Source organism: Mustela erminea, chromosome 2, assembly GCF_009829155.1.
Source record: "Mustela erminea isolate mMusErm1 chromosome 2, mMusErm1.Pri, whole genome shotgun sequence".
Lineage (NCBI taxonomy): Eukaryota > Metazoa > Chordata > Mammalia > Carnivora > Mustelidae > Mustela > Mustela erminea.
Genome location: NC_045615.1, coordinates 44,029,185 through 44,055,459, shown reverse-complemented (window position 1 = coordinate 44,055,459; position 26,275 = coordinate 44,029,185). Strand labels below are relative to the sequence as shown.

The 26,275-nt window shown below is 37.5% G+C and overlaps 1 protein-coding gene across 2 annotated transcripts in view; it reads right to left on the bottom strand.

Moving 5' to 3' along the window:
* Positions 1 to 322: 322 nt before the first annotated feature.
* Positions 323 to 26,275, bottom strand: part of CDS1 (CDP-diacylglycerol synthase 1) — a 66,162-nt gene continuing 40,209 nt past the window's right edge. Inside the window, exons 6-13 of one of the 2 annotated variants that reach the window (XM_032332766.1) lie at positions 17,808 to 17,866; positions 16,142 to 16,224; positions 14,744 to 14,831; positions 12,077 to 12,145; positions 11,201 to 11,353; positions 9,388 to 9,507; positions 7,271 to 7,374; positions 323 to 2,946 (exon numbers count right to left, since the gene is read on the bottom strand). In XM_032332766.1, coding sequence (XP_032188657.1) covers positions 2,817 to 2,946; positions 7,271 to 7,374; positions 9,388 to 9,507; positions 11,201 to 11,353; positions 12,077 to 12,145; positions 14,744 to 14,831; positions 16,142 to 16,224; positions 17,808 to 17,866 — 806 coding nt within the window. In that variant the 3' untranslated portion in view covers positions 323 to 2,816. The remainder of the gene's footprint in view (positions 2,947 to 7,270; positions 7,375 to 9,387; positions 9,508 to 11,200; positions 11,354 to 12,076; positions 12,146 to 14,743; positions 14,832 to 16,141; positions 16,225 to 17,807; positions 17,867 to 26,275) is intronic. The other variant, XM_032332767.1, reaches the window with a different exon arrangement.

Here is a 26,275-nt window from a genome sequence, read left to right as displayed (position 1 = left end):
GCTGGCAATGGGATACAGATAAGACGCAATGCTTACATAGCTGTGGTCAGTTTGTAAACGCTGGCTGAATGAATGAATGATTCTCTAGTGAGAAAATGGCACAGCAGAGTCAAAATATGATTTGTTTCAATTTTATTTTTCTAGCTCAGTTTTCGTAAAAGATTCAGAGAACTGGACACAAATCATAAGCTATCTTCCACCCTTATACAGTATATGTCCACTTTCTACTTTTTTCTTTTGCACTGAACAAGGTGATACTGTCTTTGTTCAAACCCAAGTCCCGCGGAAGAGAGATGATAACGAAACAAAAGCGGGGGAGGGGTGGTAGGTGTGGTCTTTTTATTCACAGACAGTAAATGTGTATGTATCACCACAGGGGAAAAGCACTGAGGAAACATTTGCATCCCACATATTCAAAAGTCAAGCAATTAGTACAAGTACAGCCCCTCCAAAAATAGCAAATTTGGAACAAGTAGACATTACTGTGAAGGAAGTTCCCAGCCTTTTACTTTCCTTTCACCCCATTCCCACACGAGGAATTGAAGCTCTCTTCACAGCACGAATATAAAAATGATTAAAGTCAGGGTTTTATGGCAATCTTTTGCTAAAATATATTCTATTTTAATATACATGCTATAAAAGTACACTAAAAAGGTCAATCGTTAGAGCTCTGTTAAAATTAAGAATTTACTTTTTTATATATAGAATAATGTACACCCAACTCTAAAAGTATATTTGATGAAAGCTATTACTACTGTGACCCCCAAATATTTCTAGCTTCATATTTTGTTTATAATAAGATTGATTTTATAATACGTGTATTCAGTAATGCTCTCTTATAATTCTGCATTGCAGTGCCTCACCAATCACTTTAAAGAAAAATGCAGAGGGAACCACATATCTCCAAGCAGTTCTTATTGTGCATATCACCAAGTTTTCAATGTAAGTTCCTGTGGCAAATTTTTCATCGTATTTTTTAACCTCTGCTAATCTAAATTCTTTTACGATCAGCATCTGGAGCTTTTAATGAGGCAAATATAAATGAGAGATGCTGAAAATCAAACCTGCAGGTAGCCTGACTCGAAAAGGAATCATTCCCTCCTGTAATAACATTTCCAGTGCCAATTCTAGGTTTTTACAGGACGGTCTTAAATAATGCTGACTGAACACATCCCGTGCAGGCGAACTGACTGCGTGCGTGCCAAACCGAGAACTCAGATCCCCGGTACGGAGTGTAACTAGATCTCCTGCAGGCCTGTAGAGCACATAAGAAGCTGCCAGTTACGGACTCACATCCATGGATCCTGGGCAGATCCATCATCTCTTATTCCAGGTACCGGAGGAGAATGGAAATAGAAAATAACTGAAATCTGTTTCTGATTTAAACAAAAATATTACTCTTTTCATTAGCAAAACAGTCTTGAAAATCTCTTTTTCTCCCCTCTGAACAGTACGCCACGGAGCACGAGGCCACGTCTGGAAGGCTCTGTGCCCCACTCCGACCCGTGCTCTACAGCAAATACGGTCGCGGAGCGCACACAGCAACCACAGCTTATTCACAGTCACTGATGAGAATACACTTCTCATCTGGTTACAGTGTCCAGTCCCACAGAGGAAAGGTTTGGCATTCGTGTGCTTTTGGTTCTTGATGAGAATCACTTCTGCTTGATTTTCATTCTTGGAAGAAAAAAATCATCAGCTGATGTCCTCAGATTTCATGATGTACAAGAGGAAGGGAGCGAAGATGAGCTGTTCGCAGGGAGTGGGCCTGGGCTTGAGTCTGCGGGCTGATCTTCCTCCTCGCCAGGTGAGTGTCCAGAGGGCTGCCCGCCCAGGGTGCCAGCAGGGAGGCTCCCCAGGACACAGGCCTGCAGAGCCCCGGCTGGGGGCTGGGGACGGGCCCCTCTAGCTCTGTGTCAGCCACCACCCCAGCTCACTACCCCCTACACTGATCTTAACGGGCTTGGAGGCTGTAGAACTGACGGACACCAGTTCACTGGGAAACAAAGAAAAGCAGAGGATTCCACCAAGAGGTGGCCCGGGGCCTTCATGTCCATCCTCTACCGACTGAGCTGTGATCGGCTGTGGAGAGAATCTGTGAAAGATGCCTAAATCATGTCCTTCAGAGCAGAATTCTCCTTTGTTTTTCTTGAACACATTTTTTTTTTTTTTTGCAACTGTCATGTTTTTCCAAATGATTTTATCAGGAGTCGAGTTTGGTATCTGCTCTTTTTGAACCTATCTAAAAATGGCATGTTTTCCCCTGGCAAATGATTACTTATTTCTTTGAAAAAAGGACAAGATTTTTTTTTTCTTTTTTGGATCCAACTCAGCCCTTCAGAAAGGACTTCAGACTGAGAGGAGGAAGTGCAGGAGAACTAACTTCCCATTGTGCCTTACACAAAACATTTTGTTAAAATTAAGAGTAGCTCCAAGTACAAAAGTAAATATTTGTGCAAAGGGCACAATGCCAGATGCAATCTTAAGACATCCTCAATTTACTCTTTTTCCGTTTGAATCTTTAAAACACAAGTCTTCTACATTGTGAAACCTAGCAAGTCGGGGGAAGGAAGTTAACATCAGAAAATACACTTTAGAAAAAGTACAGGATTTTTTTGCTGATAATTTGCTACTTATTTCATAACTTAGATCAAGTAAGTGTTAAATATTCACAGTAATTTCGAGAAGAGACATTCGTGTCATAAAACTTCAATCTATTGCATTTTCAACAAGTTTTCTGTGCAATTTCAAAATTTCATCGGTCAGTGCTTTCCTGTAGAACTCCTTATGGTTAGTCCTTCCCTTTGTGGATCCAGCTATACCTTCAAGGTGGGCTGTAGAATTCCTTTCTCAATCAGATGAGTCTTCAGGGTTTTATATATATTTAACTGCTGTTCCGGTTGAAGCACCAACAACTGCTGTAGCACTTTGCTGGGATTCGGACCCCTGATAATAAAGCAGAAAAGGCCAAGTTCGTGTTATTTTGAGAGACCTAAAGGAAGCATATACCTCCAACTGAAAATAAATCATGCACGTAAGTGCAGAGTACCCACCTTGACTGATCAAGCTCGCTTTAGTGCCCAATGTCAGTGTCTGGGGGAGAAAAAGCCCCAGAGATATTTGGCACCGAGAGGCATACAGTAGATTTGCGAAGAATGCAAACACAAAATGCCCGAACAGCAGTAGGCAATCTAGGGGGTGCGGATCTAAGTTATACAAAACATCTCAAAGGAGCAACCTGAGTTAGAGGTGGGGACAGGGAACGAATCCTGACTGGTCAAGACAAGGACCACCCTTTAAGGAATGAAGCGAAGTCCCAGTGGATGAAGATAAGCTATAGAGGACAAGAAAATATACCTTAAAGTTTTAGCTTCAGAGAAACTTCAGTAAGTGCCCCTAGGGTATTATGAATGTTCCGGAGACAGGACACAAAGGTGCAGACCTGGCACTGAAGCCCCTACTGGGGATCTACAGTAGATGCACAGGCTTTGTCCAAAGAAAGTCTTCAGTGAACCCCACTATAGGAAACAAAAGTGGGTTTTTTCTAGTTGAAAGGAGGACAAAGAGGCGGACAGCCTGCCCTCCTCAGCCACCTGACAGCAGTTCCAGCGGAGGGGAAGTGAGTCCGGGGAGAACCGAGGCAACAACAAGGCAGTGGTACGGCATGCTCACCCTTCTCTCCCGGGAACATCTCCTCCAACAGCGCCCCCCCCACCTCCCCAACCCAGCCCTCTTCTTCCCACCCTTCCATGTTGCACTTGAATCAGAAAAGGTCTTAAACAGGACTCTCTCTCTTTCCCTGCTCTGACACTCATAGTCAGGGGTTAGTAACTTCCCCCACCCCCGACTCTGGAACTCAACTCATTTATACCTGTGTGATCTTCTACAGTGCTATTTTGTCAAATTCAGAATGAACAGAATTCCGATATCAATATATATGTATTGTTCTCTGCAATTTCTACAGTCCATCTGAATATGAAAAACAAATTATGGTTCACTTCTTGGAAAGAGACATTAGTAAAATCCAACGGAAAACAGCAAGACATAAATGATATATGGAGAAGGGCACTGAATTCTGAGAAGGATGTTTACACAGATAACTAAATTTCTTAGAACTGTTCAGTTCAAATGGAATTCTAGGAAACAGAAAACCCAGTAACAAGGAAATTTCTGCTATTTAGGGACATCCCAACAAAAGTCTTTGATTAAACCAACCACACCAGAGCACAGATCATCCATCCCCTGGGTCACCTTTGTGCACAAGGTTCAGCTCCACATCTGCCAGAAGTGCGCCAGATGTCTCTCACCACCACTATCTACTCAAGTCAGGGCACAGCTTGTCTTTGCTGAATCAAAAGATTCAGCAACTTCATAACAAACCCAGAGTAAGGACCCACAGAGGAAAGGAAGAGTATTGTAGCAAGTTCAGCTAAATACAAAATTATGTCAGCAGGTGCTCCCAGCAAGACGCACCCTGGCACCAGCCCTGTATTTCTATTAGTCTAAATATTTGCTTTCAAATGGTAGACAATGTGGCTCAGCATGACTTTTCTCTACTGAGAGAAGAGGTTAAAAAAAAAAAAAAAGTGATTTAATGCCCAGAAGCTGCCACCATCTGAAAGCAGAGTCCAAAGGATTAATTAATTACTAATACTCTGATATATCAGGAACTACCATATAAATGGATTAAACACTCCAATTAAAACGATAAAAGTTAGGGACACCTGGGTGGCCCAGATGGGTAAGCATCTGTCTGCCTTTGTTCAGGTCATGATCTCAGGGTCCTGTGATCTGAGGTCATGATCTCATCGGGCTCCCTGTTCAGTGGGGAATCTGCTTCTCCCTCGGCCTCTGCCCCTCCCCCCACTCATGTGCGCACACATGTGTGCCCTCTCTCTCTCGCATGCGTGTGCGCTCTATCTCAAATAAATAAAATCTTAAAAAAGAGAAAAATGTTGTCCTCTGGGTTATTAAAAAAAAAAAACTAAGATCAACCTATATGCCTGTTAGGAGAGAAACAAGCTTTAAATAAGGATAAAGAAATGCTAAAAATAAAAGGATTGACAAGCACTATACAAATACTAACCAAAAGAAGGCTGATGCCATTATTCTAATATCCAACCAAATAGGCTTTAAGCAAACAGTATATAAAGATGGACATTACAGATCAATATTAGGAGCGGTTCAACAGGGGGATAGGACAGTCCTGAATGTGTATATACCTAAAGCCACCACAAAATACATAAAGCAAAAACTGTCAGACTAGGCATAAGTAAATTGACAATCACAGTGGGGGAGGGGCACCTGGGTGGCTCAGTCAGCTGAGCATCCTGATTTCAGCTCCGGTCATGATCTCAGGGTCATGGGGTCGGGCCTGAGTTGGGCTCCATGCTGGCTGTGGAGCCTGCCTGGGATTCTCCCTCTCCCTCTGCCCTCCCTGTTTGAGCTCTCTCGCTCTAAAATAAATAGATAAATGTTTAAAAAGAAATAAATAATCACAGTGGGATATTTTGACAAAGCTCTCTTCCTGAAAAGATGAAAAATGGAAACAAACAAACAATGAGTACAGAAGATGTAGCTAACACTCACAGCCCTACATCCCCACAATGCAGATGCACACGTGCTCCACGGGCACATGGACACGTACTAAACAGACAAGAATACTGGACACAAAACAAGTCTCTATAAACAGAAACTGAAATAATAAAGAGTATGATTTCTGACCATGTACAATGAAGGCAAAAGTCAATAAAGGAAGGAGAATGAGGAAATCCATTTGTTTGGAAAGCCATCAACACACATCTAAATAACCCACATGCCAAAGCAGGTATCATACTGGAAACCAGGAAGTACTTGTAACTGAGAATGAAAACGCAAACATAACATGTAAGCTGAGAGTAAAGCAGTACTTAAGAGGGAATTTATAGTCTTGGATGAACATTTCAGACAAGAAGGCTGAAAATCAATAAACTAAGCTTTATCTCAAGAAGCTCAAAAAGCAACAGCAAGTTGTGTCTTAGAAAGATGAAGGAATGAAAGACGCAGGCAGACATCAATGAAACACGAAGTTAACAAAGCCAGAATCTGATTCTTTGAAAAGATTAACAAAATAAACTCCTAACAAACTGCTCAAGAAAAATAAAAATTAATATAAAATTCCAACATTGCCCTGGGTATATTTTTAAAACATGTGTTTAGGGATCTACAAATATGCATTTCTAAATACTCTCTGAAGGAAATACATGTTTTCTGTGGTCAGCCACTCTGCAGAGACCATGGAAAATGAAGTTAATATGTGCTTGCTGTGGTTTGTTTTCACACCACAAACTAGCATTTTAGGGCAGATCCCAAACCTTATGGTTTTTTTAAAATTTTTACTCTTTGAAGATTTTATTTATTTAATTGACAGACAGAGATCACAAGTAGGCAGAGAGGCAAGCAGAGAGAGAGGGGGAAGCAGGCTCCCTGCTGAGCAGAGAGCCCGATGCGGGGCTCGATCCCAGGACCCCGAGATCATGACCTGAGCCGAAGGCAGAAGCTTTAACCCACTGAGCCACCCAGGCGCCCCCAAGCCTTATGGTTTAATAATAAGAATAAACCACCCTATACAAAAAAGCAACACCCCTCCATTCACCCCACTTCTCCATACACTCCCCCACCCCACTCTCCACCCCCCATACAACCATAATCCCCTGGCCTGCTTTATTTTTCTCCATGGCACTTAACCACCAGCTAACAAACTAGATTTGCTTTTTGTCCTTTACTGCCCCTTCTCTCTCCAGCTCCCCAATAAGAACATAAGCTCTGAGGGCAGGGACTTTGTTTTGTTCTTTGCTATATCCATGCCTGGAACATTCCCCAACACTTCACAGGCACTCAAGCAATAGCTGGTGGACTGGATGAATTATTACGCCCTCCTCCTTTTTACTTAGTATTCACTACCATTGTATACCACAGAAAATAAGAAATCTGATGAGTCAATTCAGTACCACCCACATTACCTAGAGTTTACCTTGGTTCTATTAAATACCATGATATATACTATTACTCAAGTTATGCAAATGTGTGCAAAAATAATTATAATTTAATCATTTCTTCTTAATCATACTTCTCAGGGCTACAATGTGATGCAAACTCCAGGGGCCGCCATTCCCTTTTTATATTATAAATTACCACTGATAGAAAAAGTAATTCGTTCAAACGAATGCCTATGGAAATGAGAACTCAAAGAAATCATCTTAATAAAATATTTTAAAAAATCTAAAAGTACCTTATAAAACTTGTGATGTACACGTGCACAAAAGTTGCCATCAAATACTGACAATCAAATCTGTCCATTATCCCGCCATGTCCAGGAATGGTGTTTGCAAAATCCTTCAGAAACAAACAAACATATGAGCAAATTTTCAAAAAATCACCTGCTATAAAACTTATACCTGTAAATGTCTCTTGGCACCAGGGACCTGAAGAAAAATACTACTGGATTTCCTCACTAAAGGCAGACTTACTAGAGCACGTCTCACAAGTTAAAACCACGTCTTTCAAATATGTACCCACATTCAAATGACTCGCGAATTGACTAAAAGCAGTCAAGTAACACTAATTAAATATTAATTAAATCTAGTACTAACATTTTTAGTTGGTAAAGCTTTTTCTAAATCAAAAGCGCTACTGGCTATTATTAATCTGATACTGTTCTAGCTTACTTTTCTGTTTACCCAGAAATTATTTGAGTGTTGCTGACAGATGTACAACTAGTTCTAACTCATGATAATTCTAACAGTTTTACTCCGAAATAAATATTTTGCTACTATAATGTATATTCTCCTTTAAGTATTGAGGTAAAAGGAAAATCAAAATAGATCATGTGGGGCACATTAGTCCATTAAATGCCCCAAGTGAAGGAAATGGTTAGTAAGTCTCTCAAGTGATTCTCTAGACATACCCACTGTCTGGTGCTAAGGACATGGAAATGACGGAATGCTCTTCTAACATACGCAGGCGACCTAAAAAATCTAAATGCAACAGCTATTATACCTTCATTTTGGACACTCAAAATAATCTATCATTCAAGAAGAAACCTCACATTAGAGACCACTAAAGAAAATACCATCCCAAATGTAACATTTCTTTGTTTCAAACAATTACTGAAAAATTCTTCGGTTACTTTTTTACAATGCATTTCCTTCCTTCTCCTCCCTACTCTCAGAAGCAACAAGAGAAACATAGTAACTCAATTCCACTCTGCTGTTTGCAGTCTCGACAGGACAGTCTTCATGGGCAGCTGTTGCTGGGGTTCACTGTGGGCACATGTTGTCTCCCCTAGTAGGTGGTGAGCAGCTTGAGAACAGAGACATTTATACACTTCTGCATGCTGCATTCCACTGAACATAGTGTCTTCTCCATTTTAAGTGCTCACTGAGTGAGTTTTTTTTATTTCCCTGGCTTCCGTGGCCCTGTGTGATCCCCCAGTTTCTGCAGTCTGATCGCTGCCCCTCTACCACAGTCACGGTGTTCTCACTCCCCTTCAAACAGGCTGAGCTCCTCCTCTCCTTTGCACTCACTGGAACTCTCTTCCTTCGACATTTCTATAGGACTCCCTCTCTTCTCAGGCCCCTGTTCAAATGCCACCTCCTCCAGAGAGGCCTGCCCTGTTCACCCCACTTTCAATAGCCATTCTCTGACTCCCAATGGCACAAGAGCTGAGATAATAAATACATGTGACTTTCTGAGACTCCAAATGAAACGAAATATAGGGATAGTTTTATGTATCATGGAAAGAGAGCAGCAAACTGTCCCATAGTCCTAGTCGAGCCCACTGCCTGCTTTATTATTTATTATTATAACTTTATTATAAAAAAGTTTTATTAAAACCCAGTCATGGCCATTCATTGACATACTGGCCACAGGGCTTTCCATTACAATGGTGGAGTTCAGAGTTGGGTAGCTGCAATAAGATTACTAAATGATTTCTTCCTTTACAGAAAGAGTTTACTGACCCAGATCTAGTAGAATGGATGGTTATATCCAAAGGTTCTCCTGCTTGTCTCTTTAAGTGAAACTGTGGCACAACACATAAACTTTGGACGACTCATAGCTGGATTTTTGGAGGAGCACTTGAAGGACCAAGATTCTGCATTTGTCCCAACACTGACACACGCCAATTCTATAAATGTGGCTGAATAACACTTTAAAATGTATTAACATGGCCTGTCCCAAATTTAACAAGAGAGAATATACTCAAATCAGCCAGGACGCATTTCTCGGAGGCTGAAACAAATAGAATGTAAAAGTTTTTGCCCAGCGGCTTAATGTGGGAGACTAAGAGAGAACCAAATTACAACTATGTGATATTCTCTAATAATAACAAAGATTCTAAACACACACCTTGATTTTGAATGCTCTTTTGAATCCACTGGCAAAGAAGCCTCCAAAAGGGCCAATCAAAGATGCAAATGTTGAAAGAGCAATGCTGTGTATCTGGAAAGGATACAAGCTCACTGTTTCCTAAAGAGAAAATAAAGGAGGAAGGGATTAACTGCATTAAAATTGTATTTGAGCATGCCACCTCCACTAAGAACGATGATATAAATATTAAATCAGAATTGTGATGCTACCAACGTTGGCTTTCTTTTTCAATATCCCTTTGGCTATTCGAGGTCTTTTCTGGTTCCATATCTCACAAAACAAACTGAGGGTTGCTGGGGGGAGGGGGTTTGGGAGAAGGGGGTGGGATTATGGACATTGGGGAGGGTATGTGCTTTGGTGAGTGCTGTGAAGTGTGTAAACCTGGTGATTCACAGACCTGTACCCCTGGGGATAAAAATATATGTTTATAAAAAATAAAAAAATATATTAAAAAAATAAAAATTAAAAAATTAAAAAATTAAAAAAAATAAAATTCATAAATATTAAATCAAACCATTATACCACATTTTTGGTGACTTCATAAACTCTTGGGATCACGGGAGAAAAACGTGTTGTAAGCTCTCATTCCCATCCTCTACTTAGCCAGTACTCTCCATCCCCCTCTAAGCATTCTGACAGCACCTGGCACACCAAAATCTTGCAGTTGGCAGGATCCTTTAGTTCATCTAGAAACTTCTACACCACTTGAGTTGTAGGTTTACCAAGAATCAGTTGAGTTAATTTCTGAATTTGTTTACTAGAACTGTGTAACTTTTGTATTTTATTTCACTTTAATTGTATATGACAAAATGAGGGGAAAGTTTGTCTTTTACTTTAAAAAAAAAAGAACCAGCAAATTAAGCATCAGCAAGACAGTCGTAAGATTCAGGGAGGAGATAATAGAAGTTGAGAATAATTCTCCACACAAATTATTTAGTAAATTCTTGGTTCTTGCTCAACTTTAAATAGACTGAAACTACAAACTGCAGATAGTGCAGAAATAGATAGGCTTTAGAAAGATCATTCAGAACACCAATCTCTGGACCTGTTCTCAAAGCAAAGGTCTTGTCCCAGTCAAAGACTGGTCGTATCAAACAGTTTTATAGCAGATTACAGATGGCTTGGACACTGAAAAAAATTCTTAGATTCAATGTATTGCATTCTCGAGGAGAGAAATCATTTGTTGGTTAACCTCCTCCTCAAAAATTATGGACTTTAGGTAAAATATTTCAGACACACACAGGTACACAGCATACACATGCAGCTGTTTGATTCCTTACTTTAACCAACCACCCATCAGTCTTGATGACATAGATCAGCAGGGTTCTAATGGACAGCATGTCAACATCCTTCAGTGAGAGACCTCAAACATTATCTTCAAATGGCAACAGTATGCTTTTCAAAGGGAAACTGATTTTTTAGAAGCAGCAGCTTTCTGTACTATTAAAGGTCCCCTAAAAGTCAAGGAATCTTTGAGTGGTTGATTCCTTTTTAATTAAGCTTTAAATTGAGTCCATTCCTACCAGTTACAAGTGAAGCTCACTGTAACCCATTTGATTTGCAGAAATCTAAGGAATACTGAAAAATGTTTTCAAAACAAATACAAGATAAACTACCATCAATAATCATTCAAACCACTAGGTAAGTAAATTCCTAATAGACAGCTGGTTTGTGATAATAATATTCATTTCATGTTCAAGAAAGGGAAATCACAAGGTGACAGAAGTTTAGTGCTACTTTTAAATGAACCTTAATCTTTGGGATACAGGATCCTTAACTATATTTATCTTACCCGTCTCAACACTGCCTTTAGAAAGGGAGGAAGTGAATAACTCTGAAGCTGGAAAAGTTCAGAGGGTTCACATTCTGTAACAAAGGAGTTAACATCACTTCGGTATTCCACTGGGCAGACAAAGTACTGGTATTTGGATAACATGTAGGCAGCCTGAATAACGAAGCAAGAGTCCATGAAACAGTGAATGAAAATAAGAATAATTATAAATATGCTTATATATATATATTCTATTAAAAACTTAAACTTAACAGTTTTTGTATACTTATCTTTTATCCAGCCATTTTATTACAAACTTCGATTCTCACAAGACCTCTTTTAATAAAAACCTAAATTCTGTAACTGTACACTAATTTTTGAAACATTAACAATATCTGTTATGCATATCTAAAAGTAAATGTCAATTATTTTTAACAAACTTTTCCTACAAGTTGGGCTCACAGCAGTACCCACTAAGTGAACTAGCCGGTATGCATTAAGGAGGCAGAGTTCTTCAATATCATTTGCATTCTCTGCTTTACTCAAAGCCACTACTTGTCCCAGTAACTGGGTCCCCCTGAAGGCAGAACAACTGTTAGAAACTACCAAAACACAACAGCACGGCAATGGGTCTCAAGCCTAGCTGTTCATTAGAATCAGCTGGGGGAGTTAACGGACTTGGGATAGGGCTGGGATATAGACTTTATAAAAGATCCCCAGGTAATTCTGATATGAGGCCATGATCAGAGCTACTGGGGTACCAAATTGGTTCTGCTTAGTGGGTTTTAATAAATATATTATTAACATTTTGTGGTTCAGTTCTTTTAGGTTTAGAATAGATTAGTAAAATTTGCCATCATTTTCCAAAATGTAAACAAAAATCCCAGCAAGACTCACAATGAATCCAAACACGACTGTGGAAAAGAAGCCGCCAATAAATCCTTCCCAAGTCTTTTTAGGCGACAACTAAAAAAGGTCAAATAAATTGAAAAGAGTTACTCCACTCACAAAACACAAATACACAGGCAAACTCTCTTCAGTGAATTCCCACAATACCTTATACATCTCTCCTTTTTTCTTATTGGAATGGCTCTGCAACCCTTTTTCCTTCACTCCATGATCCTGACTTATTTGTGCAAATAATTCTAGTAATATCTAACATATTAGACCCTCAAATATTTGACATACTGTGAATATATGTCTGTTTCTGTATAACCTCAACTTATTTTTTTCTCTCAAAGAACTATAAACTCTAGATTAAAATCATCATCCCATGACTTTAAAGCTTATATAAACCCCCACAATAGCATAGTTCTTGCAATAAGGATGAAGTGTACTCATTCCAAGTACATACGATCTGTATTGACCTACTACTGACAAAAAATAGAATATCACATAACATGGACAATGCAGCACATCAGATTTTTGTATATTCCCCCAAATGCCATGCATATGACAGACCTCTTTCTGAAATGGCAAAACACTCCAGATACAGTATTTGCTCCACAAGTATTCACATATCCTTCTCCCTTTGGTCACAATCTATGTCTGTCTCCATGAAGAAAGGAACATGTTGTGCTTCTAAGAATAGATACTGTTTCAGATTCCGGCTATTGTTTCTCAGTCAATGGGGCATTCAGGCAGAGAAATCTGGAGGAAAGTTTGGAAATCAGTGATGCAGGGGCAGGAGGAAAAGATTTGGGAGTGGACAGCACTAACTGCCTTATCCTATAAGATAAGGACTGATACACAGGGACCTGGTCATCAGAAGATCGCTGATGACCTCTGGGATGACCCTTTCAGTGGACGGGTGAGGACAGAAGCCAAATAAATATCAGACAGAAGTTTATGCAGACAGCAACAGGTGACAGGCTAAACTACATGATCTCTTCACAGACCTCTTGTTTTAATGATGTTCATGAAAGGCCAAAGCCAAAAACGCTGATAGAAACAGTTTCTTGATAAATCTGATGACAATTCTGCCACAGAGACGAGAGTGACACACACCACTTCCTAGGATAATTCCGTATTACTGTCATGAAGTAGGAGCTGACTCAAATTGAAAAGTGACTGTTGATTATTTCAGAGATAACTTAATCGGGAACCTGGGAGGCTCAGTAGCTGGGCATCTGGCTCTTGATTTCGGCTGGGGTCATGATCTCAGGTCCTGGGACTGAGCCCTGTGTCAGGCTCTGTGCTCAGCAGGGGAGTCTGCTTGGGGATTCTCTCTCCCCCTTCAGTCTGCCTCTCCCCCCAACTTGTGTTTTCTCTCTTTCTCTCAAATAAATAAATCTTCAAAATACATATATAACTTATCAAATTAAATTGATCTATATCAAACTGATTTAGAGGTTAACTTGTTTAATTACATATGGGTATATTATACAACTAATCCAGCCCTAAATTCACTAGAAATTTATGTTCAAAATCAGACAGTAACATTCTTCTACATCCATAACAACCTCTTTCAAAACTTCCTAAGCCAAAAACTTCTCATCTGATATAGAAGCCTTGAATATTTAATCACGTACTCTTACGCTAAAGCAGCTTGAGAAATGTTTAAATATATACATATATAGCTTGCTTGCCTGTATCCCTACAGCTTAGCCCGATGTTGTATGCTAGACTCCTATGTGGGGAAGAATTTATGGAAGATTTTCTTGAAGGATAAGCAGTTCATGCTTTCCTCTGGGAACACTTAAGCCTCTCCTGTATCATTCGGATAAAACAGGTTTGGTACCTGCACAACTGTCTCAGTCCCTCCAAACTGCCTTCATGTAGTAACATCAAAAGAGCCAATTAACATATTTGTGGGAATATTATTAAAGATTCTACATGAATGGAGTGAATCCTATCTAAAGCCCCAACATGAAAAGTTTGTTTAAAAGTAATTAGTTCTATGATTTTTCCATGAGGAATTGGTTTCTTCTCCAAAATGAGAACTGTATAACAATTCATTTCTCCTTCTTTGCCTCCACTGACTGTAGGTAGAACCAAATCAAAGGCAAAACCACATGGTCTGCTCATGTGTATTTTTCTTTCCCTTGTCTTAACATTTACTTATTACTTGCATTACCAGTATTTTATTGTAGGGCCTCAGGGTTTTTTTTTTTTTAAACGAGTTTGGGTGTAAAAGCTTTACAGATAGACATGAGTATGTGAAGATGGTTAAGTGGACCCTTTCAAAAAAAATTGCTAAAGGAGCAGGGTCTAGGAAAGACTTGTTTGTAGGGTTGCTACAATGGAATGGAAGAAGGAAGACTTGCATTGTAGCTAATAGAAAGAAACCAGCCAAAAGATGAAATGAGCCTTCACAAGATGAGGGATAATTGATAGAGACAGGTCCTTATTGAGCAGACAAGAGACTATCTCACAAAGTATCCAGATGGAATCATTGGGAAATATGGCTCACTGTCCCTACACGGTGGCTGTTAAATACAGCTATGGGAAAATCAAAGCACCTCACAAATAAAAATGTACAACAGCACCAAATTGTTGGAAATTTTCTCCAGTGGCTCATTTTAAGGTTATGGTAATGGCTTGCTCAAGGTGTTGTTCCATTACCTTAATTAATGGAGTCCTCCCAAAAAAAAATCCAAAAAGGTAAGCAGTTATGTCATTGCAAATAACACTTGATATTGGAACAAGGAACCTTAAAGAAAATCGGAAAAAACGTCCATATGATTAAGTGTCAAACATTTATACAGGTTATGACTCATAAAGAACCAATGCAATAACCCTTTGGATTATACTGCAGCCTCATCCAGAACATTTGCCAAAACATTAGTAGAAATGATATACATCAAGTAAATTTGCCCAGATCAGCTTAATGCAATTCAGCAGAGAAAAATCTATAAATAAATCAACATATCAGGGGAATATTGCTAAGGAAAATATTAAATAATCAATTTAATTTTAATATTAAGCAATCCATTTCTAGAGCTATGGACTTTCAAATTTCAGTTTTATGAGAAACAAGTTATAACAGCACAAAGAATTAAAATAAGCAGTCTTTCAAAATGGAAAGGAGTCATTTGTTTAGACACAATATAATCTCATAAATTTATAACAAGCACTTAATACAAATTCTTTCTTGGGAAGAACTATCAATTTTAATTCTACCTTAGCCTATAGTTATAATAAACCCTGCTAATTTTATAGAACCCACTAAGTTCAGTAGCTGCCCCCTATCAATTAAAAGTTTGTATATGGAAGACAATCTCAAAATGATTCTGTTCATTTTACACACACACACACACACACACACACACACACACACACACACACACCCTGGTATTAAAAACTAGAACAAAACACAAAGCTGTGAAGGATTTTATCTTGACAAAGACCTATTGACTATAAAGATTTTAACTAATGGGTTTAAAAAGAATGTGGGGATAACATGGTCAGATTTCTTAAGTCATTTTTCTCCACTCTGTTTTTAACTAATAATTTTTATAATTTTAAACTAATAAAAAATGCTTTCTGAATATTCAAGTCACTGTTAGACAGCAAGTAATTCCATCTGAAATCTGGACACTCCCGTATAAAGGCAGAGGAGAACCCACCCAATTTTCATTCAGCACAGTGTTTGCTCACAAGCCAGCTTTCATATTCTTTTGCATTCACAAAAATAATATGCTCTTTTTAAAATTTATGTATGCTTTGTAAAAAGGCATATAAGATGTAGTACACCTGAAAATGTAATTAGTTTTTGGAGCTTTGATGAGGACTTCCTGCATTTTATTTGGAAGCCGAAAAAGAAGGCTTTTCAAGTTGTTAACGAAGTGTTTGTCTTCAAAGAGTAAAGCAAAACTCAGTAAGATATTTTAGTGATAGAGCAACAAAAACAAAAAAAAAAAAGAGTACATTTTAGTAGAAATCTATAAGACACTGCCCAATTGAAAGAGCTTTAAAAAGGCTAGGACATAAACACAAAGCAGCATAATGCTGTCCCCTTACCATATCATGCCTTCAAACAGATTTTGGATGACAAGATGTGACTGAGTCACTGTTATCAGTAGAGTGACATGAGTCCATGCGAACTGTTAATAGCCCAACAACACAACAATTAGTGAGCACAGCTGATCAGTGCAGCCCTGAAAGCAAGAGCAATTTTGAAACACAAATTTCTAGCATGACTTTTGGTCAAAGTTTGTAAGATAGGGACATACAAAATAAACATTGTTAGTAAATTATAGTCATTTGAGGGTCTACTGGAACCTTAAAACCATGAAGACATTTAATAAAGTAATCTTAATTTAAACAAAAATGGAATGCTAACAATACTGGGAAACATTACTGAATTTAAAAACATAATACAAAATATACAACAATCCTGAATCATTAGATTAAAATGATAATGAGAAATTTCTGCTGTTCTTACAGCATCTAGAGAGGACCATTTTGCTCTGGCTGCATTCTGCATTAAAAATGCTAAAAGCTATTCCTTTTTCAGAGTTCATTATGGTAACTTTTCCCATAGAGAGTTATTTCTGCCTTCAGATAACTCAAACCAGCAGGGACCAGTTACCCTTAAACACCAGCATTCCATACTTGAAAGTTGGTCTTTACAGTACCATTCAAGGACAGTATTCAATTTCAGAATTTCAAACCTGTGTGTTTCATCAAGTCCATCTAGCCCGAGAGATGCCATTTTAGTAATTTTTTTTAGCATCAGTTTGTATGAATAGAATGTGAATGGGAAAAAAAATACCTTAACATTTCTATATCTGTCTCATAATTTTGACTGGAATTTATAAAATGTTCAAACTTGTTAAGATTTGGATTTATTCATAATAAACCTATTTCTCATTTTGGCAAATAATAAATGAGGATTTATAATATATTTGTTTTATTTTAATCTGCATAGAAGATCCAATTCTCTTTCATTTTGGTTGCTTCAAAATGCATAAATGATTTTTTTTTCCAATAAAATTTATGTTTTCATAGGAGATTCTATTATTTCTAACTCGTCTTGATGGTTTCTAGATTTTCATGGATAATTTGACTCTCCTCAAGATTCCCCCAAATTAGAAATTTAAGGAATATTACAGTTTCCTAGTGATGATGCTCAGCAGAATGTCTCAATGTAGAAAAGCAAAGCATAAAGAACAGGAAATATATCCAAATCCAAAACAAGCCTTATTAATACATGAATTCACAGATCTAAATACTATATTTTCCATTTTACATTCTTATAATTAGCTACCTTTTAAGAAAATAAGAAAAATTCATCATACACAGTGACAAATTTCATAAAATACTAAGCACAGTTCAATGATAAACTATATAAAACACCTTAGGGCAAAAAGAATTATGCAATTAACTGTGCGACTAACCACAGCTACAGGAAAATATATGTTCTGTTCTCCTTATGTTCAGCTAAGGACAAATAAAGATACTTACTGTCCATAGAAAAATATCAGATACTTTGAAACCAGTTAAAATTTTTAAATCTTGAAGAATTGTACAACTTAAACCTTTTGTATGTAACAGTCATCCAAAATTGAAATACCCCTCATATTTAGGCAAAACATCAACTAGCAGATTAGACCTTCTCACTATAGAAAAAAAAAAAATAAAGGCAAGCACATTTTTATTACACGTAGTTATGGTTAATACAGACCATATAAAACTGCAGACGATAATGTTTCTTCACCAAGCTCAGCACAAACATGCAGAAACCTGTTTAAGAACAAAAAACATGTGCTTGTTGTGCAATGTTATAAAATATAAGATTCATGAGCTCAAACGAATTTTCTCTACCACTTCGAGGTATACTTTAGCATTTACTCAAAGGCCACCTCTCCTACTCATAAAAAGCATTTTAAATTAAAGTTTTTTGAGTGAAATAATCTTGTGTTCTCCAAAATATCTAATATATTCTGTGGTATAAATTCAAAAAGTATCCCCTGCATTAATTATGTGAATTAGTCCCTTGCAAATATATGAACACAGAAAAACAGATCCTGAATTTCAGCTGAATGAAAGTTATTTGATAAGAGAGAGAAAAAAGTTACCTACAAGGGAAAATCTATAAGACTATGAGCTGAGTTTTCAGCAGGAACTTTGCAAGCCAGAATGGAGTGGTGTGCCATATTCGAAGTCCTGAAAGGAAAAAAACCTACAGCCAAGAATACCCTATTTGGCAAGGTAATCATTTTAAATTTGAAGGAATGGGAAAGAGTTTCCCAGACAAATAAAAGATAAATGAGTCTTAGAAGAAGAGTTAAAGGTACTTCTTTTTTTTTTTTTTTTTTTTTGATAGAGAGAGAGAGCATGAGAGGAGAGAGGTCAGCTGAAGAAGCAGACTCCCTGCCAAGCAGCGAGCCCAATGCGGGACTCGATCCTGGGACTCCAGAATCATGACCTGAGCTGAAGGAAGTGGCTTAACCAACTGAGCGACCCAGGCACCCCAAAGGGACTTCTTTAAGTAGAAAAGAAATGGCTATAAGTAGACGTAAGAAAATTATGAATAAAAGACATGGGGCAGGGGCACCTGGGTGGCTCAGTGTGTTAAAGCCTCTGCTTTTGGCTCGGGTCATAATCCCAGGGTCCTGGGATCGAGCCCCACATGGGGCTCTCTACTCAGCTGGGAGCCTGCTTCCCTCTCTCTCTCTCTGCCTGCCTCTCAGCCTACTTGTGATCTCTGTCAAATAAATAAATTAAAAAAAAAAAAAAGACATGGGGCACTTGGGTGGCTCAGTCAGTTAAGCCTTAGACTCTTGATTTTGGCTCAGGTCAGGATCTCAGGGTTGTGAGATCAAGTCCACACCAGGCTCCACACTGGGTGGTGGAGCCCAAGATTCTCTTTCCCCTTCTCCCATTGTCCCTCCCCCTGCTCACATCCGCTCTAATAAATAAATATATCTTTAAAAAAGAAAAAAAAAAAAGAATGTAGGGGTGCCTGGGTGTCTCAGTTGGTTAAGGTCTGCCTTCTGTTCAGGTCATGATCTCAGAGTCCTGGGATCAAGGCATGTATGTGTTGGGCTCCTGCTCAGTGGTGTGTGTGTGTGGGGGGGGGTGGCTGGTGTCTGCTTTTCCCTCTGCCCCTCTCCCTCCATTTGTTCTCTCTCATGCACACACACACACTCTCTCTCAATTAAATAAAACATTTTAAAAAAAGTAAAATATGATCACATATACATAAAACATGGAGGCAGGAATATAAAAAGGGGAGGAGGAAAAAGAAAAGGTATTTTTTTCTTTTTTTTTTTAATAAGAATGTATTAGATCTTAAATTACCATTTAATTAACATAGACTGCTATTTACTTAGGATGTTATATATGAATCTCATAGTAACCACAAACCTAAAACCTATAATAGATAAACAAAAAATAAAAAGAGAGAACACCAAACATAAGACTATAGAAATTCATCAATCACACACACACAAAAAAAGAGCAAGAGAATGGAGGTTCCTCAAAATGTTGAAAATAGAACTACCCTATGACCCAGCAATTGCACTACTGGGTATTTACCCTAAAGATACAAACGTAGTGATCCGAAAGGGCACATGCACCCGAATGTTTATAGCAGCACTGTCCACAATAGCCAAACTATGGAAAGAACCTAGATGTCCATCAACAGATGAATGGATCAAGAAGATGTGGTATATATACACAATGGAATACTATGCAGCCATCAAAAGAAATGAAATCTTGCCATTTGTGACGACGTGGATAGAACTAGAGGGTATCATGCTTAGCGAAATAAGTCAAGCGGAGAAAGACAACTATCATATGATCTCCCTGATATGAGGAAGTGGAGATGCAACATGGGGAGTTAAGGAGGTAGGAGAAGAATAAATGAAACAAGATGGGATTGGGAGGGAGACAAACCATAAGTGACTCTTAATCTCACAAAACAAACTGAGGGTTGCTGGGAGTAGGGGGGTTGGGAGAGGGTGGTGGGGTTATGGACATTGGGGAGGGTATGTGCTATGGTGAGTGCTTTGAAGTATGTAAACCTGGCGATTCACATACCTATATCCCGGGGGATAAAAATATATGTTTATAAAAAATAAAAAAATAAAAAAATAAAAATACAAAGAGCAAGAGAGGAAGGAACAGAGAAGAACTACAAAAACAACCAGGAAACAAATAACAAAATAGCAATAACTATCAATAATTATTTTAAATGTAAATGGCCTAAATGCTCCAATCGAAAGACATACAATGGCAAAATGGATAAATAAACAAGACCCATCTGTGTGCTGTTTACAAGGGACTCACCTCAGATCTAAAGACACTGACTGAAAGCAAAGTGATGACAGTGCATTAACCAAGGAAATGGAAGCAGGGGTGGGGGGGAGCAGGGTAGCAATACTTAGATCAGACAAAGCAGACTTTAAAATAAAGACTAATGAGAAACAAAGAAGGGCTTTACATAATGATAAAAGGGTCAATCTAGCAAAAAGATATAATAATTATAAACAACTACACACCCAACACTGGAGCACCTAAAAGCAGGAAGCAAATATTAATGGGCATAAAAAGAGAAACTGATGGTAAAACAATAATATTAGAGGACTTTAACATACCACTTACATCAATGGATAGATCGTCCAGGCAGAAAAATCATCAAAAGATTCAGTGTTTTTAAATGACACATGGGAACAGATGGATATAACAGATATATATAGAACATTCCATCTAAAAACAGCAGGAGAGAGGTACCTGACAGGCTCAGTTGGTAGAGCATGTGACTCTTGATCACAGGGTTGTAAATTCAAGCCCCCACATTAGGTGTAGAGATTATAAACAAATAAACTTTTAAAAAATAAATAAATAATTAAAAAAATAAAAACAACAGAATACACATTTAAGCGCACATGGAACACTCTCCAGAGGAGATCAAGTACTAGACCTTGAAACAAACCTCAATAAATTTGACAATTTATTGATATCATACCATGTTATCTTTTACAATCACAATGGTATGAAACTAGAAGTAAATCATGAGGGAAAAAAAAAGGAAACAATACAAAAACATGGAGGCTAAACAATATGATTCTAACAACTAAGGACCAAAAGAAATTAAAGAATAATAAAAAAAAAACCCACATATTGAGACAAATGAAAATGAAAACATAATGATCTAAAATCCTCTGGAACACAGTGAAAGCAGTTTAAAAAGAAAATATAGTGATATAGGCCTCCCTAAAGAAAAAAGAGCTCAAATAAACAACCTAACCTTACACCTCAGGGAACTAGAAAAAGAACAAGCAAAGCCCAAGGTCAGTAGAAAAAAAAGGAAAAAAATAAAGATCAGAGCAGAAATAAATGACATAGAAACAAAAAAACACAGTAGAAAAAAAAAATCAACAAAACCAAGAGCTGGTTCTTTGAAAAGATAAACAAAATTGATAAACCTTAGCCAAGACTACTATCTTTTTCAAGAAAAGAGAAAAACCCAAGTAAAATCAGAAATAAGACAGTAGTAATAACTAAAACTACAGAAATACAAAGGATCATAAGAGACTATGATGAAAAATTAAAAGCCAACAAACTGAGCAATCTAAAAGAAATGGATAAATTTCTAAAAACATACAATCTTCTAAAACTAAATCAGGAAGAAATAGGAAATCTGAAGAAACTGATTAAAAGTAAAGAAACTGAATCACTAATCAAAAACCACTAAAAAACTAAAGCCCTGGACTAGACAGATTCACAGGTCAATTCTACCAAACATTTGTAGATAATTAATACTTACTCTCCTCAAACAATTCCAAAAAAATAGGAGGAAAACATCTAAATATATTCTACAAAGCCAGCATTACCCTGATACTAAAATCAAAGATACCACAAAAAAACAGAAACTACAAGTCAATATTCCTGAACACAGATGCAAAAATCCTCATCAAAATATTGGCAAATCACATACAATACCCTAAAAAGATTATTCATCAGGATCAAGTGGGATTTAATCTGGAAATGCAAGCATGATTCAATATCCACAAATCAACCAATATGATATACCACCACCAACAAAATGAAGTATAAAAATCATGATCATCTCAATAGTTAAAAGCATTTGACAAATCCAATATCCATTAATGATTTTAAAAAAATGTCTCAACAAAGTGAGGTTAGAGTATGTATATATACACATACATTCTCATACACACACACGAAACCCTTAACTTAAGATTATGAATAAGACAGGATACCCACTCTCCTCACTTTTACTCAACACAGTACTGGAAGTCCAAGCCATAGCAATCAGACAAGAAAAAGAAATAAAAGGCATCCATATTGGTAAAAGTTAAATTGATGAGGACATGATATATAGAAAATCCTAAAAACTCCACCAAAAAACTACTAGATGTAATGAATGAATTCAATAAAGTTACAGCATGCAAAATTAATACCTAGAAATCAGTAGTGTTTCTACATACTAATAATGAGGTAGCACAAAGAGAAATTAAGAAACCAACATCATATACAATTGTACCAGAAAGAATAACACTTAACCAAATACTTAACCAAAAGATGAAAGACCTGGACTCTGAAAATATAAAACATTAATGAAAATAAATTGAAGATGACATAAACAAATGGAAAGAAATTCCATGTTCATGGATCATAATAATACTGTTAAAATGTCCATATTACCCAAAACAATCTACAGATTCAATGCAATACCTATCAAAATACACACAGCATTTTTCATAGAATTAGAACAAATAATTTGTATGGAACCTCAAAAGATCCCAAATACCCAAAGCAATCTTGAAAGGGTTAAAAAAAAAAAAAAAAGAAAAGAAAGAAAGAAAGAAAGAAAGAAAAAGAAAAAGCTAGAGATATCACACTCCTGGGTTTCAAGATATACTACAAAACTGTAGTAATCAAAACAGTATGGTGCAGACACAAAAACAAGACAAATAGATCAATGGAACAGAATAGAGACCCCATAAATAAACCCACAATTACACAGCCAGTTAATGTATGACAAAGGAGGCAAGACTATAAAATGGGGAAAAAGATAGTCGTGTTAATAAATGGTGCTGGAGGGTGCATGGGTGGTTCAGTGGTTAAAGCCTCTGCCTTTGGCTCAGCTCATGATCCCAGGGTCCTGGGATCGAGCCTCACTTCAGGCTCTCTGCTCAGCAGGGAGCCTGCCTCCTTTTCTCTCTCTCTGCCTGCCTCTCAGCCTACTTGTGATCTGTCTGTCAAATAAATAAAAATCTTAAAAAAATAAAAATAAAAATAAATGGTGCTGGAAAAATGGGATAGCTACATGCAGAAAAACCTGGACCACTTCTTAACACCATACCATACACAAGAATCAACTCAAAATGGATTTAAGACCTAAATGTGGGACCTAAACCATAAAAATCCTAGAAGAGAGTTCAAGCAGTAATTTCTCTGACATCAACCACATCAACATGGATATCACATTGTGGATATCACCACAATGAGATATCACCCAGTCAGAATGGCTAAAATTAACAAGTCAGGAAATGACAGATGTTGGCGAGGATGCGGAGAAAGAGGAACCTTCCTACACTGTTGGTGGGAATGCAAGCCACTCTGGAAAACAGTGTGGAGGTTCCTCAAAAAGTTGAAAATAGAGCTACCTATGACTCAGCAATTGTACTACTGGGTTTTATCCCAAAGGTCAAATGTAGTGAGCCGAATGAGCACATGCACCCCAATATTTATAGCAGCAATGTCCACAATAGCCAAACTACGGGAAAAGCCCAGATGTCCACCAACAGATAAATGGGCAAAGAAGATGTGGTATATATACACAATGGAATGTTACTTGGCCATAAAAAACATGAAATCTTGCCATTTGCAACAACTTGGACGGAACTAGGGAGTATTGTGTGAAGCGAAATAAGTCTATCAGGGAAAGACAATTATCATACGATCTCACGGGTATGTGGAATTTAAGAAACAAAACAGGATCATAGGGGAAGAGAGGAAAAAAATAAAACAAGACAAAATCAGAGAAGGAGGCAAACCATAAGAGACTCTTAATCATAGGAAACAAACTGAGGGTTGCTGGATGGGAGGGGAGTGGGGGGAGGGGTAACTGGGTGCTGGCCAAAATTAAATGGCCAAAATTAAAAAGACAAGAAATAACAAGTGTTGGCAAGGATGTAGAAAAAAAATAACCCCCATATACTGTTAATGGGAATATAAATTGTTACAACCACTGTGGAAAACAGTATGGAGGTTCCTCAAAAAATTAGAAAATAGACACACCACATGAATCAGTATTTCCACTACTGAGCATTTATCCAAACAAAGACTCTAATTTGAAAACATACATGCATCCTATGTCTATTGAGCATTATTTACAATAGCCAAGATATGGAAGCAAGTGTCCAAGCAGTGTCCATCAAGAGACAATCAGATTAGGAAGATACAGTATATATATGCAATAGAATATTACTCAGCCACAAAAAGGATGAGATCTTGCCATTTACAACAACACGGAAAGACAAAGAGTATTATGCTAAGTGAAATAAGTTAGACTGAGGAAGACAAATACCACATGATTTCACACTTATGAGGAATCTAAAAACAACAAAACAGTAAGTAAACAAACAAACAAACAAAAAAAACAAACCAGAACCAGACCTATAAATACAGGATAAACTGACAGTTGACAGAAGGGAAGTGGTAGGAGAATGGGTAAAATGGGTGAAGGGGAGTGGGAGATACAGGCACTCAGTTATGGAATGAGTAAGCCACGGGAATAAAAGGCAGAGCATAAGAAATACAGTCAACGATATAGTGTAATAGAAATGTATGGGGACAGATGGTAGCTACACTTGTGCTAAACATAGCATAATGTATAAACTTGTCAAATCACTATGTTGTACACCTGAAACTAATATAATGTTGTGTGTCAACTATACTAAAAAAGCACAAAGTATCATTATGAAAAACTTATTTGCTGTATCAATCCATCAAGTGTATGTACAGAATGTTTCAATCTCTACATAATATAAAAAGTAATAATAATTATAGGGCAGCTAACATCTACTGAACACTTACTATGTTCCAGGCTCTTGTCCAAGCATTTCACAAATATCAACTTGTTTAATGCTTCCAATATCCCTATGATGTATATTATTATCTTCATTTAACAGATGAAGAAAAATACACAAAGGACTTTATTAATTAACTGAAAAATAAGGGCTAGGAAATAGTTAAATCCTCAGATCTTATTGACTTTCAAGAGTCATGTGGTTCCATAAACCATTATCAGTAAGATTCAGGTTAAGAATGACTTGAAATTAGGGCACCTGGGTGGCTCAGTCATTAAACAGCTGCCTTCAGCTCAGGTCATTAACCCTGGGGTCCCAGGATAGAGCCCCACAGTGGGCTCCCTGCTCAGCAGGAAGCCTGCTTCTCCCTCTCCCATCCCCACCCCCCACTTATGTTCCCTCTCTCGCTGACTCTTTCTGTCAAATATATAAATAAAATCTTAAAAAAAAATAGAATGACTTGAAGTTTCTCAGAACCATATTATAATAATTACAGTAAAATATAACACTTTAAATAATGTAAAGATTTACAAACAGCAAATGTTTATGTATTGTGTTTATGTGTATATCCCACAACTTTATTACAATGACATTTTACTAAATAAAAATTCTGCCTAATTGAAATTTAATAATCATATACAAAAATAATGGGAGGCAATGGGAAGCACTTTTTGCCCATATATCAGTGAACTTCTAAAGAGAAAGATTCTGGGGTCCCTAGGTGGCTCAACTGGTTAAGCAACTACTTTTGGCTTAGGTCATGATCCTGGAGTCCTGGGATGGAGTCCCACATTGGGCTCCCCACTCAGTGGGGAGTCTGCTTCTCCCTCTGAGTCTCTCCCCTCTCATGCTCTCTCTCACTCTCTCTCTCAAATAAATAAAATCTTAAAAAAAATAAAGAGAAATATTCTTTTACAGAGGTAGATACTGCAAATGCATAAACTAAGCTTAATTTCAGATAAACAGGCGCCCACTGTTCTATTCTGCAATATCGTCGCCGTGAGTTCTCCAAACAGAAAATGAATTGTCAGATAATCTATCCCATATGAAATAAGTACTAGATTTCAGATTTATAGGTAATATTTAC